Below are 14333 nucleotides of genomic sequence, written 5' to 3'. Positions count from 1 at the left end.
GTATCAGCAGAAGGATGTGTGGAGGGTGCAGTACTCCAAGGTGAGAGTGAGGGTGGGTTAGGGTGGTCAAACCTGTTAAAGAAGTTGTTCATCTGGTTTGTTCTCTCCACGTCTCTCTCGATGGTGGCACCCCACTTCGAGCTGCAGCCAGTGATGATCTTCATCCCATCCCACACTTCCTTCATGCTGTTATTCTGCAACTTCTGCTCCAGCTTTCTCCTGTACTGCTCCTTCACCGCCCTGAGCTGGACTCTAAGTTCCTTCTGCACGTGCTTGAGCTCATGCTGATCACCGCCTTTAAAAGCCCTTTTCTTCTGGTTCAAAAGGCCCTTCATGTCACTTGTAATCCATGGCTTGTTGTTAGCATAGCAGCGTACAGTTCTTACTGGAACTACAATGTCCATACAGAAGTTGATGTAGTCAGTAGTGCAGTCAACAACCTCCTCAATGTTCTCACTATGTGATCCCTGCAGGATATCCCAGTCTGTAGTTCCAAAGCATTCTCTCAGAGCCTTCTCTGCCTCAGGGGACCACTTCCTGAATGAGCGTGTAGTTGTAGGTAGGACCCTCACTCTTGCTTTGTAGTGGGGCTGAAGCAGAACCAGGTTATGATCTGCTTTCCCAAGCGCAGGCAGCGGGGTGGCGCTGTATGCGTCTTTAACGTTTGCATACAGTAAATCAATAGTTTTATTTCCCCAGGTGTTACAGTCCACATACTGGGAGAAGGCAGGTAATGTTTTGTCCAGTGTCACATGGTTAAAGTCTCCAGCGATTAGCACAAGCACCTCAGGGTGCTGCGTTTGTAACTTAGCAACAGCAGAATGGATGATGTCACTCGCTGTCTCCATGTCCGCCCAAGGAGGGATGTAAACAATAACAACAATGACGTGTCCAAACTTTCTGGGCAAGTAATAGGGACGCAAACTTACGGCCAACAGTTCGATGTCCCTGCAGCAAGTGGAGACTTTGACGTTAACATGTCCAGAGTTACACCACTGTTTATTAACATAGAGAGTGAGTCCTCCTCCTTTGTGCTTCCCGCAGGTACTTGCATCTCTGTCCGCTCTAACTGTGCTAAACCCGGGTAGCTCCACTTTAGCATCTGGGATGGTGGTAGTTAGCCATGTTTCGCAAAAGCACAACAAACTGCATTGTCTGTAGGTTCTTACATTTTTCACCAGCGCAGCCAGTTCGTCGATCTTATTTGATAGTGAGTTCACATTTCCCATGATCACAGAAGGCACCAAAGGCTGAAAACGGCACTTTCTTGCAAGCCGCTTCATTTTTAGCTTAGTGCCGACTCTGCTGCCACAATACCGCCTTCTTACCTCGTCGGGTAAATAGGGAACCACACCGGCATTGGCATTTGTTCTCAGCGCTCGAAGTTGAGTACTTGAATAGACTAGTTTTGGCGTTTAAAAATCCATGCCCACGTTGTAAAAGTAAGTGTGTCCAGGGAACGAACCCACATAAAATAAAGTGATAGGAGTGATCAATAAAAAAGAGAAAAATAAAAGTAGAAAAATAAAGTCATACACGGAGCTGCTGAAAAGGCTGCCACTCTCGGTGGTGCCTGAGTCATAAGTTAATCATAAGTTATCATAAAATTCTCAAACGAGAACTCGTATTCTTATCTGGGAGTATGTGTAGGACACGTCATAAATAATTCTCATGTCCTGCTCTGAGGTAGGACAAATTCTTATCCAAATCAGACTTTTTCTACAATTTCTAAGAATAATTTTTACACACTTGATACATAGGGGCAGAGATATTTGACAGTCTTTTGTCCAGCTAGCCTGTTAAACCCTTCCCTTTAGCCAGGAGGAGGAGGAGGTTGGAAGCATGCACTGATACACCGCATTGTCGAACCCTCCACATGACGGGATTGTCTCCCAAGTGCAGCCTGGACACAGTGGAATGACTCAATTCATAGTGTCTGGAAATGCTGTCTCATGCAACATGCCATTAGCTCTGTCCTTTGCTTCTGATGACGTTCAAGGCATTCTGGAATGCATAGAATACTGATCAAACATGACCTTTGCCTTGCTGTGCCCTAAGCTTTGAATTAAAGCCTTTTTAAAGATGACTTGATCAGGCAATATTACACCCAGGCTCTGTTGGGTAAAAGTTGACCTAACCAGATTTTCTATGATTGTCAAGATGCAATGTCTTAGTGTACAATTTATACTGCTTTTTCGGAGGGTTCAAACAAATTGAAAAGTTTTGGTGAACAAACAAACTATAACTACAGTTTTGTTATTCCAGAAAATGCGATTTTTTTAAATGTGTGTGAATATATATATAAATAAGCACTATGAAATAGATTACCAACTTTAGAGCCTATTCTGCTGTCTTTTCAGAAGGGGACAGGAAGTGATGTGGATAGGAAATACACAGGATGGATCTTGAATATTCTATGGAGCTAGATGTTAGCTCAAGAAGGACAAAAAGGAGAAAAAAATTACTTCTTGCACCTCTCATATAACCCTGAATTGTGATGAAAGAGGATGGGATATAAGGAGGAAGACATGGCTTGTGGTTGAGGCAAGAGTCAAAGCTCAGCTAAAGAGCGAGAAAGAGAAATAAAAAGAGAAATTGTTACATGTTCTTCCTTCATGAGAGACAGTCTCCACTGCACAGCCCAATGTTGTAATCAAGACAGAAGAAGCATATTTCTTTACACACATGTTTTCTGTTGCTTGAGCTTGAGATTGTAGAATGATAGTGTCTGGTTCACATGATGGACATGTCCATTGTATTTTCATAGGTCACCAGAGCACAAGGCTTAGTGACCAACATTTTCCCTGACATGAACAACAGCTGTTGCAATGTGGACAGTGCTTAAGAGTCTAAAAACTTTGTCTTTCTACTTGATCTTAATCATTTTGCCTTATTGCATGTGCCTGCTTATATCACAGTGAACCTTCAGATCAGATATCACAGCAGATTAGTCGTACAGTACTATATGCATCAGTATCACTATCCGTGTCAACGTCTGATAATTAATTCACATTGTCATCACTATTGCTATAGTTCAGTTTCTGCTTGTTCAAAACCTGACTTTACAGCATCTCTATAACACACTTTGGTTGAAGGTTCTGGCCCACTCATGAATATTACCTTAGAGTGGCAAAATAAATATACATATTCTTTTTTTTTTTGCAGCATAACTTTGTTTTATTCACTGAATGGCAGCAGAATACTATCCTGAGAGTTATTAGGGCTTAACACTGTAAAGCGGATCAATACATGTTACCCCGAGTTAGACTTGGGAATATCCATAATTCAGAGTCATGTTCAAGGTTAATATCAAGGAGGTTAACACAAGAAAGGAGAACAAGTGTGGACAGCATTCATTTGTGAAATAAAAGCAACTGTGTCTAGCTTTAAGAAAACTAATCATTGGTTTGCTAAGCTTCCTCCAGTGGTTACTATATTATATTCATTTATTTCTTTAGCAAAAGTGAAATTCTGAACTATTTTGTATTTATTTGTATAATATATATAATTGATTTATTTACAAGGTTAATGATCCCCTTTAAAAGATGTTTGCAACATTCTAATTAGTTTTTATATTTATTTATAATTTATTTTCTGTAATTTTTCACTTGGTGTCAATTATGGAATGTAAATGCATAGCTGACTGACTTTTTTGCTTTGCATAAAACTACATTACCATGAAGGTTCAGGATACTGAAATAAATGGTGGCAGCTAGTGACCTGTTATATGAGAGAGCTTCAAGGTTGAGCTGAAAACACAGGGATGGATGCTGATGGCCTTGATGTCAAAACACTGTAAACAAATTATGCCCTGGGTGTTTGACCAACATGAAAACAGATAAAGTAAGGATGAACCAATAGATGTTACTGACAAAATAGTGTACTTTTTAAAAACTGATAAACATTTCAATATGGTCAGGCTATTAACTAATGTGTTGTCATACTTTGTCATCTGAGTTTCATGAAAACAAGGAAATTTTAGCATAATTGAGTATAATTTAGGAGGCAGGGATATGCTTGCATTTGCAGAGACATTGCTGCAGTGAGAGAGAGAGAAGTGGCAATAACAAGATAACAGCCATTAGCTTAACAAAAAGCTGCAAGCCAAAATCAGAAGCAGAGGGTAGTGAGAAAAGGCCATATGGCACCTCTTGCATTTGGATGTCTGTCTCACTTTAGGCTTCTGTATATCCTTTATGGAAGTATCCTCAAACATTTCACTCCTGCTGCCACAATATTTCTGATTTTGTGATTGAACAGCTGATGACAATGCTGATGTATGTATAATGTACTGAAGTAGCTGAATGATCATATATGTTAATTATTCACAGTATGAATAAAAGTATCATTGTCTAACTAGAATTAACACATTTACCTGAATAACGTGTTTGTTGAATAGTAAAATAATTTTATGACCATGACAGCTGACAATTTGTTATAGAAGAACAGAACAGTTAGGCAAATGTAACAGTCTGAGTAGTGATAGGTTCAAAAAAGAAATGCTATTATGATTAAGATTGTTTTATTTCTAATCAGTATTGAAGAAAGCATATGGTGACAACTTTATTTTGTTTACGTTTTTATAAAACAAAACAAATCAAAATTATTTAAACTATGGTATTTATCTGTATTATGTGTGAATGTTTTTATTATTTCTGTATTTTTTATTTAATTATATATCCTTTGTAATTATATGTTTTCTTAACTTCTTGTAAATCATTTTGAGCTACAAATCTTGTACGAAAACATAGTACAGTATAAAAATAAATGTTGTTGATGATATTCAGATACTTATGTTAAGTGTATAATTGACCCAGTGATCAGTAAATACTAGCTTTTTATTCTTATTAAGGAAAAAGAGTTATTATTCAACAAATACTTCATATTGTTTGCTTACCTTTCTTGAATGGATTTCTTTAACATAGAGTGGAAAAAGGAACTCTGATATGCCTTCCAGCCGTATTCCATGTTTACTAACTCTAAGACTTCCCATTCCATCCTGTCAACAGAGCAAAAATATTTCTGGTTATTTGCTTATATTTGATATTCTAAATAATCCTTTTTTAAAAAATAATGTTCTTGTAAATCTAAAGAGAAGTTAATTATGTCTGTGAAGGTGGCCTTCATATTTTACATCTAATGGTAAACTTAGAAAATTGAAGGTTCGTTACCAGAACAATAGTAATAATAATGAATAACCAAGCTGTATCACATGGAACAAGAGTTTTTAACAAATGCAATGAATACTACTGTGGTGATACACAGAAATTCAATATAGTCACTTAGTTTAGTTCACAAGTAGCTTTCGACAATAAACAGACAAAAATATAAAATCATTAAGTAAAACAATTATTTTAATTCAACAATCTACACATTTTTTGTGTTATAAAGAGATGACTATATTCAAGGTTTCAGAGTACCTGTTAACTACATCAAGATCTTGCTCAAGGTCTCCTTGCAATGGAATAGATTTCTCAAATAAATATAGCATATATAGCAAAGACACATTAATTACCTTTTCTCACATCTATTACCACCATATTTTTATTACCCAATATAAATATAAATATATATACAGTAATCCCTCCTCCATCGCGGGGGTTGCGTTCCAGAGCCACCCGCGAAATAGGAAAATCCGCGAAGTAGAAACCATATGTTTATATGGTTATTTTTATATTGTCATGCTTGGGTCACAGATTTGCGCAGAAACACAGGAGGTTGTAGAGAGACAGGAACGTTATTCAAACACTGCAAACAAACATTTGTCTCTTTTTCAAAAGTTTAAACTGTGCTCCATGACAAGACAGAGATGACAGTTCTGTCTCACAATTAAAAGAATGCAAACATATCTTCCTTTTCAAAGGAGTGCAAAGCAAGCAGTCAAAAAAAAAATCAATATGGCTTTTTGGCTTTTAAGTATGCGAAGCACCGCCGGTACAAAGCTGTTGAAGGCGGCAGCTCACACCCCCTCTGTCAGGAGCAGGAAGAGAGAGAGAGAGAGATAGAGAGAGATAGAGAGAGACAGATAAAAAAAATCAATACGTGCCCTTTGAGCTTTTAAGTATGCGAAGCTCCGTGCAGCATGTCCTTCAGGAAGCAGCTGCACACAGCCCCCCTGCTCACACCCCCCTACGTCAGCGCAAGAGAGAGAGAGAGAGAGAGAGGGAGAGAGAAAGTAAGCTGGATAGCTTCTCAGCCATCTGCCAATAGCGTCCCTTGTATGAAATCAACTGGGCAAACCAACTGAGGAAGATGTACCAGAAATTAAAAGACCTATTGTCCGCAGAAACCCGCGAAGCAGCGAAAAATCGCGATATATATTTAAATATGCTTACATATAAAATCGCGATGGAGTGAAGCCGCGAAAGGCGAAGCGCGATATAGCGAGGGATCACTGTATATATATATATATATATATATATATATATATATATATATATATATATATATATATATATATATATAAATAAGATTATTTTTTTATCCTTCTTTCCTCTAAGAGTCAGTGCTTTGAGTTGGAGTTTCTGTATGTGTGAGTCCATGTGCTTGTGGGTACTAACGTACGTGTGTTTAATACGTTTGGCAGTGCTGTGTTGTGTAGAATGTTCTGTTTGTTTTCACATGTTGCATACACACTTTACATCATATCTGTTATAAATCAAAATACAATCATTTTCATTTGGATTATAATTACATATCCCCCTTTCACCCCATGAAAACTCAATGCCCCCCTTTCTAAATTTGTTCTTCTGCCAATTCTGAGAAATTTGCATTATCATTTTTATATGTATAATTATTTTATTTTAAACTTTTAGTAACTCATTCTTTACTTCATAACATGTTGTCAGTTACTTTTTGGAACACATTCTTAACTTATACAGGTTTACTAACATATGTGACAATAAAAGAGAATAATTAGAAAAAGCACGTTGCATTTTACATTTGCTGCCATACCACATACAGAAAGAAGTCTGCACCAATCTGTGTCAATACTTTTACAAAAAGTATGAATGTCAGTGCATCAAAAGAGCATAAAAAAGAAAGATTTGTTGTCGAAAAAGACTTGGTGGGAATTTGTTATTCAGTAGTGAAGCAGTGTTTGGCACTGGATAAAAAAAAGCCTGCTAAAGAAGTTAAAAATCAACACCAAATATATACTTAAGCTACCATCCAACCTTACTGACCAAAGCAGCAAAAATATGTTTTGGGGTTTATATTTGCATTTCCTCCTATTGTATGCCAATGATAGGCAATGTTGTTCACATTAACTTTAGATAATTTATTCAAATCTGTCCTTCTGTACAGTGTTAACAGAAGAATCTCCAGATTGAGACTGAGAACCAGATATCAGCAGGCCATAAATGTGGTGGCTTCCTTGGTCAAAGCAAAGTCCTGAGTGTGGGTGGAGTTTGGGGTGGCTTATTTTCACTGACATATTTAATACTTTTCTGCAGCTGGGTAAAGTTCTGGACTTCTTTAAAGCAGCCACTATTATTCGAGTCCCCAAGAAGGATAAAATCTCAGAACTTAATGACAATAGGTCAATTGCTTTGATCTCAGTGGTTAAGAAAGTATTTGAAAGTCTCATGCTTTTCTACCTAAAGTCTATCACTGACCCTCTCCCTGATCCACTTCAGTTTGCATATAGGGCAAATCACTCAGTGGAGGATGCAGTTAATTTATGCCTGCACTACATTCTTCAGCACCTGGACGTGCCCAAAACCTATGTGAGGGTCTTGTTTGTGGAGTTCTGCTTAGCCTTCAATACCATTGTTCCAGAGTTGTTCCAGAGTAAACTAATCCAGTTAGGTGTACCCTATGGTGTCTGCCAGTGGATCATAAGTTTCTTGACAGGTAGGAAGCAGTATGTGAGACTGGGCCCTCATCTGTCAAATGCAATGTCAGTTAGCAAAAGCTCTCCCTAAGGCTGTGTTCTTCACCCCTTCTCTTTTCACTTTATACAATGCTGCAAACTGGCAGCACCCAGCGTCAAAGCAGTCATATTGTTCCAGTGTGGTTTCCTTTTCTTTATAGATCCACATCCCTGACGTGGCTTTATCAAATACAATGAAATTAACTGCATATCATTTATTAGTTTAAGGCATCTGATTGTAATTAACCTGTAACAATATAATGGCTCACGGAATGGCCAAACTATTCCATATACCATAGTTGCTTTAGCGTAGTTACTCTCACTGCATCACTCTGAGTATTTATCAAGCTGTATCTGAATGTGGAATCACAACTCTACAGCAGCTGATTGGAAAGAGAATTATTGTTATACAGCATCAAGCACACGCTGCCTTAGCCATGTGCACTGTCTATTGAACTGCTCCCATACTGCAAAAGCTTCATAGCCTTTCCTGTAGGGACCTCGCGGTTCAGAAACTGTTTCATCCCAAGAGTTCTAAACGCACTCAATCAGTCCATCAAGTGCCCCTGGTAGAACTGTTTGTACTTATAAGTACAATTACCTCACTGTAAACGTGCAATACAGTTATAATATTGCACATCCTGAAGGCGCTATCTTCTTGGAGCTCTTGATATCATTTTTAAGATGAAGTGCAGCAAAGTATGTTTATTACATTATACAGCTAGAATTTTAACATCATTTAAATAATCTATATTGTTAAAAATTAAACATGTGAAGGAGACAGTGAACAGTGGTAGTGACGAGCTGGAGCCCAGTTCAGGGATTGTTCCCGCCTCGTGCTGTATGCTTGCTGGAGATGGATAGATGGATATAATAATTAAACATGTACTACAAAGATATTTCAATGTTCCTTAAAAGTTTTGAAACATTGGTGTTCTCATCTTACAGATGGCTTTACATCTATTACAGAGCTGATTGTGTGGCAATTAGTTACTTGGAGAAAGAAAAGGAAGGACAGGAATTGGGGGTTAGTATGTCAGAAAGAGACAGTACTGCTGCAATAAATTATTTCATCGAAGGTGGTGCACGGTGCAGCAAGACTGGCGGGAGGCTGGCACAATCTCTGGATGGGGTGCCAGTTCATCACTGCCACTGCACCACCATGTTCCCATGTTTAATACATGCTTTAATTCCTATCATCATGAAAATTATATCAAGTATACATCTTAGTATTTAAATTGTTCAGCGAGCTGTGATATCATGAATGTAAGAAAAGCCGTTTAAGAAGCACGTAGTGATTCACATACATAGAGCACATAGAAGAACACATACAAAACAAAGCATTTAATGTGCTACGTCAATTACGATGGGTTTTGAGAAACTAGTAAATGATTTTAAGATGAAGTTTATGACATTCTACTTTAATGACAAAATAAACTACATGATTAAAGTGGAAATTTTGAGATTAAAGTTGACATTTCAAGCTTTTTTTCCCACTGTGTCCCTATTTTTTTTTCTTTTCTCTGTACCCTAATAAGCTTTCATATGACACTCAGACGGTGGGATACGACTCGCCTTTTCACGGCGACTTTGATATCTGACAACTTCTTTTTTATTTTGACACTGTGCGACTTTGTGAACTTGAGCTTTCGAGTTTCTCCGACACTCTATGCCACTCGATCAACTTCCTTTTGTTGTTTATATCACTGCTTAAACCAACAAATAGTACGTTTTTTCTTGCTTCCACTTGGTATTCACTGAAATTCTTCTTTTTTTCCCCGTGCTTTTGCCATTGTCTTTTCACGAAACGCTGAACTTAAGGGCTATTTATATTGATTTGCATATTCAAAGAGGCATAATTGTGGGCAGAGACAGGGTGGGACGACAGGCGCGTGCATGTACGTTACTTTTCACGCTGACCGGGATTTATGGAGTGGAAGAACGTGGAAGTTGTCGTACATACAGATTTATGCATCTGGATTTTTTGTGCATATGCACATTTCCGCTTTTGTCTGTACGTCATATTTTAGTGTAAATTCTACGCACGGCATTATGCATGAGGTCCCTGGGGCATGATGCTCCCGTGATGCTGATTGCCTAATATGACTTACCTAGAGACTCAGTTGAACAAGTCTACAACTTCCTCCAATAAAATGAAACAGGTTTCATATTGTCTTTAGTGGTAGGACTGGGCTCTATGTGGACAAGAGCTGACAACCAATGAATGCTCATCTGGAAGTACAATGAATAGAATGTAGAAATGAAGAATAAATAATATGTATGTTTTAAACCTCACAAACAGAAGAAAAGATCATCTTTCTAATGTCTTTTATTTTATGTATGAAAATAGAATTGAAGAAAGAAAAAAGTGCTGAGACATTGGGATGAACTCGCTGTATCTTTTTAACCTCTGTACCTTGTTAACCCTTCATACAGTGGTGGCTGATAAAGTAGACAAGGGCAGCCATTTTCAGTCACTTAAACTGACTGCATTCAGCAATGAAATCAACTACTTACTCAACAAATCTGATACCCCATGACTAGAAGCTGCATAATATGACATCAGTTTTATTTGGTAGGTTTGTGTTTTTCAGCAATTTTTTTCATGGTCATCAATCTGTTCATAGATCTCTTTATGAAAGTAGCTTAAGAGTGCTTTTAAATACATCATTGTTATACTTCACCCAGACTGGATTTTTCATTTACAATTAATTCTTTTCCGTTTTAAAAATGTTCAGAAGGTATCTTCTGTATAGACATTCATCATTCTCATTAGCCATATAGTGCATAGCCTTTTAGTGAAAAAGGAGGAACAGTCAACAGCAATGTCCCCTTACTTTTGTCAAAGTAATTTCTATCCTTCCATTTACGGAATCCACTTTATAGGGTCATGGAATGCAATATGAATAGAATATGTATGTGAGATTAGGTGAAAGATAGGGATCAGACCTGGACACGGGGAACATAGCACTTCAATGCTCTTGTTAACAATTACCTTATTAGTAAAACGATATATTTCTTTAAATCAAGGAAACAACAGTGAAAGCTGTGTGTATGGGTTACTTTCTGATCACTTCCCCATCTCAAGCTAACCACGCTCAAAGACGAAAGCAAAAGTAAATTCTGTTTACTGAATGTGTTATGCTATCTAATTCTATCCTTTCCTGTGTCTGATTAAGTTGGATTTAATTTTTGAAAGTCATTTTTTTCTGGATTACTGAGATACCCCACTGCTCATCAAAATGTATAGCTGCACGTCCAGACAGATTTGATGCTCTCTTTCCCCATCTCAAGGAGATATCATAATTTTATTTAGAGTGCAATGAATTATGATAGTGTTGATGTGTATGTTCTATAGTGAACATCAAATCTATGCACCTTTCTATTTAAAAGTGAATAAAGTGTACCAGTTTTCATTAATAAACTATTAAATCTTTAACAAAACATTATTTTAAATATGATAACACATAAATAGTGCTGTAGCATATAAACCTTTTTAAAGTAGAAACACCCCACAGTATCAAAGCAAATTAATGCAAATAGTGTCTGCAACAGATGGTTGACTTTCCAACTCATAATTGTGTAGCATTTTAGAAACAGCTGTGAAATAAAAAAAAAAGGATAAAAGTAATGTCAATCAACATATACATCAAAAATGTAAAAACAATTGTACATAATTTTTGCAATTACATGTCAAAACAACTAAAAGTAATTAAAATATAACATTCTTAAACGTGCTTAATCCATTTCAGGATTACAGGGGGACTTGATTCAGGCCGTTCCCAAAATTTGCATTAATTCACTTTGTAGACGCTTTCATCCAAAGTAACTTGCAAAAGATATCAATTTAATCAAGCAAATATCAGTCTGGAGCCTGGAGGTTACAAAATTTATCATTATACATGAAGAATTCTAAACCAAACAAAGCAACACAAGAACCCAGAACCTAACATTAAAATATTATTATGCAAAAAGAGAGTTTTTTTAAACACAGTTATGGAGGGAGGTAGCTGATTTCACCAGCTACAGGGAGCTAGTGGAGTGATCTGAAAAGAGGAGAGTCATTGACCTGCCTTGGCTAACTGGATACAAGACATGCCACGGCATTTTAAATCATTTTCAGTGGCTTGGTACAACATGTAATTACCCCTGCCAGTAAGTAGTTGCAGAGGTCCAGATGTAACATGTTTAGTTGCCTGAACCAGAAGTTGTGCTGCATATTCTGTCAGATATTGGCCGATCTTCCACATGTTATATAGAGCAAATCTGCATGAATTCAAGACAGTTGCAATGTGATCAGTTTTAATAATAATAATAATGCATTTTATTTATAGAACACTTTACATTAGTAGTAAATCTCAAAGTGCTACATAAAAAAGTTTAAACAAAGGCAAAGCAAGATAAAAACAGAGATAAAACAACAATAGTTAGTAGCACTGCGGTGGGTTGGCACCCTGCCCAGGATTGGTTCCCTGCCTTGTGCCCTGTGTTGGCTGGGATTGGCTCCAGCAGACCCCCGTGACCCTGTGTTCGGATTCAGCGGGTTGGAAAATGGATGGATGGATGGATAGTTAGTAGCATTCTTGTTAATAAGCTTTCCTAAATAGAAAAGTCTTTAGCTGTTTTTTAGCTGTTCTCTGGCTTTCTGGTAGGGCATTCCAGAGCAGTGGAGCAGCGGCTGCAAAGGCTTGGTCACCCATTGTACGAAGTTTGGTCACACGGGGGCGAAGGCGGTAGGTATTTGCAAAATGGAGGTTTCTTGTAGTGGATTGTAATGTAAGGAGTTCCTTAAGATATTGTGGAGCATTTCCATGGATATACTGGTGAGTAAACAAACAGAGTTTGTATTCAATACGGAGGTGAATAGAGAGCCAATAATTGGTGAAATGTGTTCATATTTCCGCACCCTCATCAGGATTTTTGCAGCACTATTTTGAATTTGTTGAAGCTTTTGAAGGCTCTTGCTGGGGATCCCGATGAGGAGTGCATTACAATAATCCAACCTGGATGAAACAAAGCCATGAACCAGCTTTTTAGCATCACAGAGGGAGAGGTAGGGACAGAGTTTGGCTATGTTTCGGAGATGAAGGAATGCAATTTTACAAAGGTGATGAACATGTGTATCAAATGACAGATGGGAGTCTAACTTGACACCCAGATTTGTAACAGAAGGGGAGAGGGTAATGATACAGTCAGAACAGGAAATACAATTTACAGAAGAATGAAGTTGATGGGGGGTGCCGATTAAAAGAGCTTCAGTTTTAGTGCTGTTCAGCTTGAGGAAATTCTTGGACATCCAGGCCTCAATCTCATCCAAGCAAGATGAAAGAGTTGATGGAGGTGTAAAAGAAGTCGAATCCAGACTCACATAGAGCTGTGTATCATCGGCATAGCAATGGACTGAAACTCCATGCTTGCGGATGATGTGACCCAGGGGTAGTATATAGATATTAAAAAGGGTCGGCCCAAGGACTGATCCTTGTGGGACCCCACAGGTGACAGTGTGGGTACGAGATTTAGCATCCCCCAAGGCCACATACTCAGCCCTATCTGTAAGATAGGACTCGAACCACTTCAAAGCAATGCCAGAAAGTCCAGTTATATAGTGAAGACGATGAAGGAGAACATTATGATCTACCATATCAAATGCAGCTGTGAGGTCCAGGAGGATAAGGAGTGATGGAGAGCCCTGGTTAGCAGCCATCAGGAGGTTGTTGGTGACTCTGACCACGGCTGTCTCTGTACTGTGAGAAGTTCGGAAACCAGATTGAAATTTTTCAAACAGATTGAATTTTTTGAGGTGATCCTGAAGCTGAACCAAAACAACCTTTTCCAAAACCTTAGACAAAAATGGAAGGTTAGAGATTGGATGATAGTTTGCTATCACTTTTTTTAAATGAGGTCTAATTTTTGCGGTTTTCAAGGCCAGTGGGACTAAGCCGCTCTGGAGAGAGTGATTAATGATATCAGCAATAAGAGGGCTTATATTTGATACATTAGCTTTTACCAGAGGAGTAGGAAAAGGGTCCAATGAACACATTGAAGGCCTCATCCTCTGTATGATGCCCTCAACTTCTTTAACTGTGGTACAGAGGAACTGGGAAAGGCAGCCCATTGGCTTGGGTGTAGAAACATCCAGCAATGGAGTGCTGGAGACAGACAATGAGGAGCGGATAATGTCTACCTTATAGATAAAATATTCAATAAAATTATTGCTCTACTCCTCTGTGAAATTATTACAGGCATAGGTATGAGGATTAAGTAAATAATGTATCACAGAAAAAAGTTTTTGGTGTTTCCAGGACTGTTGTTGATTAACTTTGAATAGTATTGAGATCTGGCAGTGGTCAGTGCTCTGGAGTAGTTTTTTTGGTGTTCCCGACAGGCTAATTTGTAAACCATTAAACTGGTTGCAACAAAACGCCGCTCGAGGGCTTGCCCTGCTGCTTTCATCTGTTGA

General features: G+C 38.0%; 1 protein-coding gene across 1 annotated transcript in view; it reads right to left on the bottom strand.

Annotated features, from left to right (window-relative positions):
- LOC114652066 (zeta-sarcoglycan) overlaps positions 1 to 14333 on the bottom strand; it is a 595628-nt gene that overhangs the window by 365770 nt on the left and 215525 nt on the right. The window contains exon 2 of the mRNA XM_028802246.2: positions 4898 to 4999. Within this exon, the coding sequence (XP_028658079.2) occupies positions 4898 to 4999 (102 nt within the window). The remainder of the gene's footprint in view (positions 1 to 4897; positions 5000 to 14333) is intronic.

Source organism: Erpetoichthys calabaricus, chromosome 5 (assembly GCF_900747795.2).
Source record: "Erpetoichthys calabaricus chromosome 5, fErpCal1.3, whole genome shotgun sequence".
NCBI lineage: Eukaryota > Metazoa > Chordata > Cladistia > Polypteriformes > Polypteridae > Erpetoichthys > Erpetoichthys calabaricus.
Note: the sequence above shows the minus strand (reverse complement) of the source record. Positions and strands in the feature narration are given on the sequence as shown.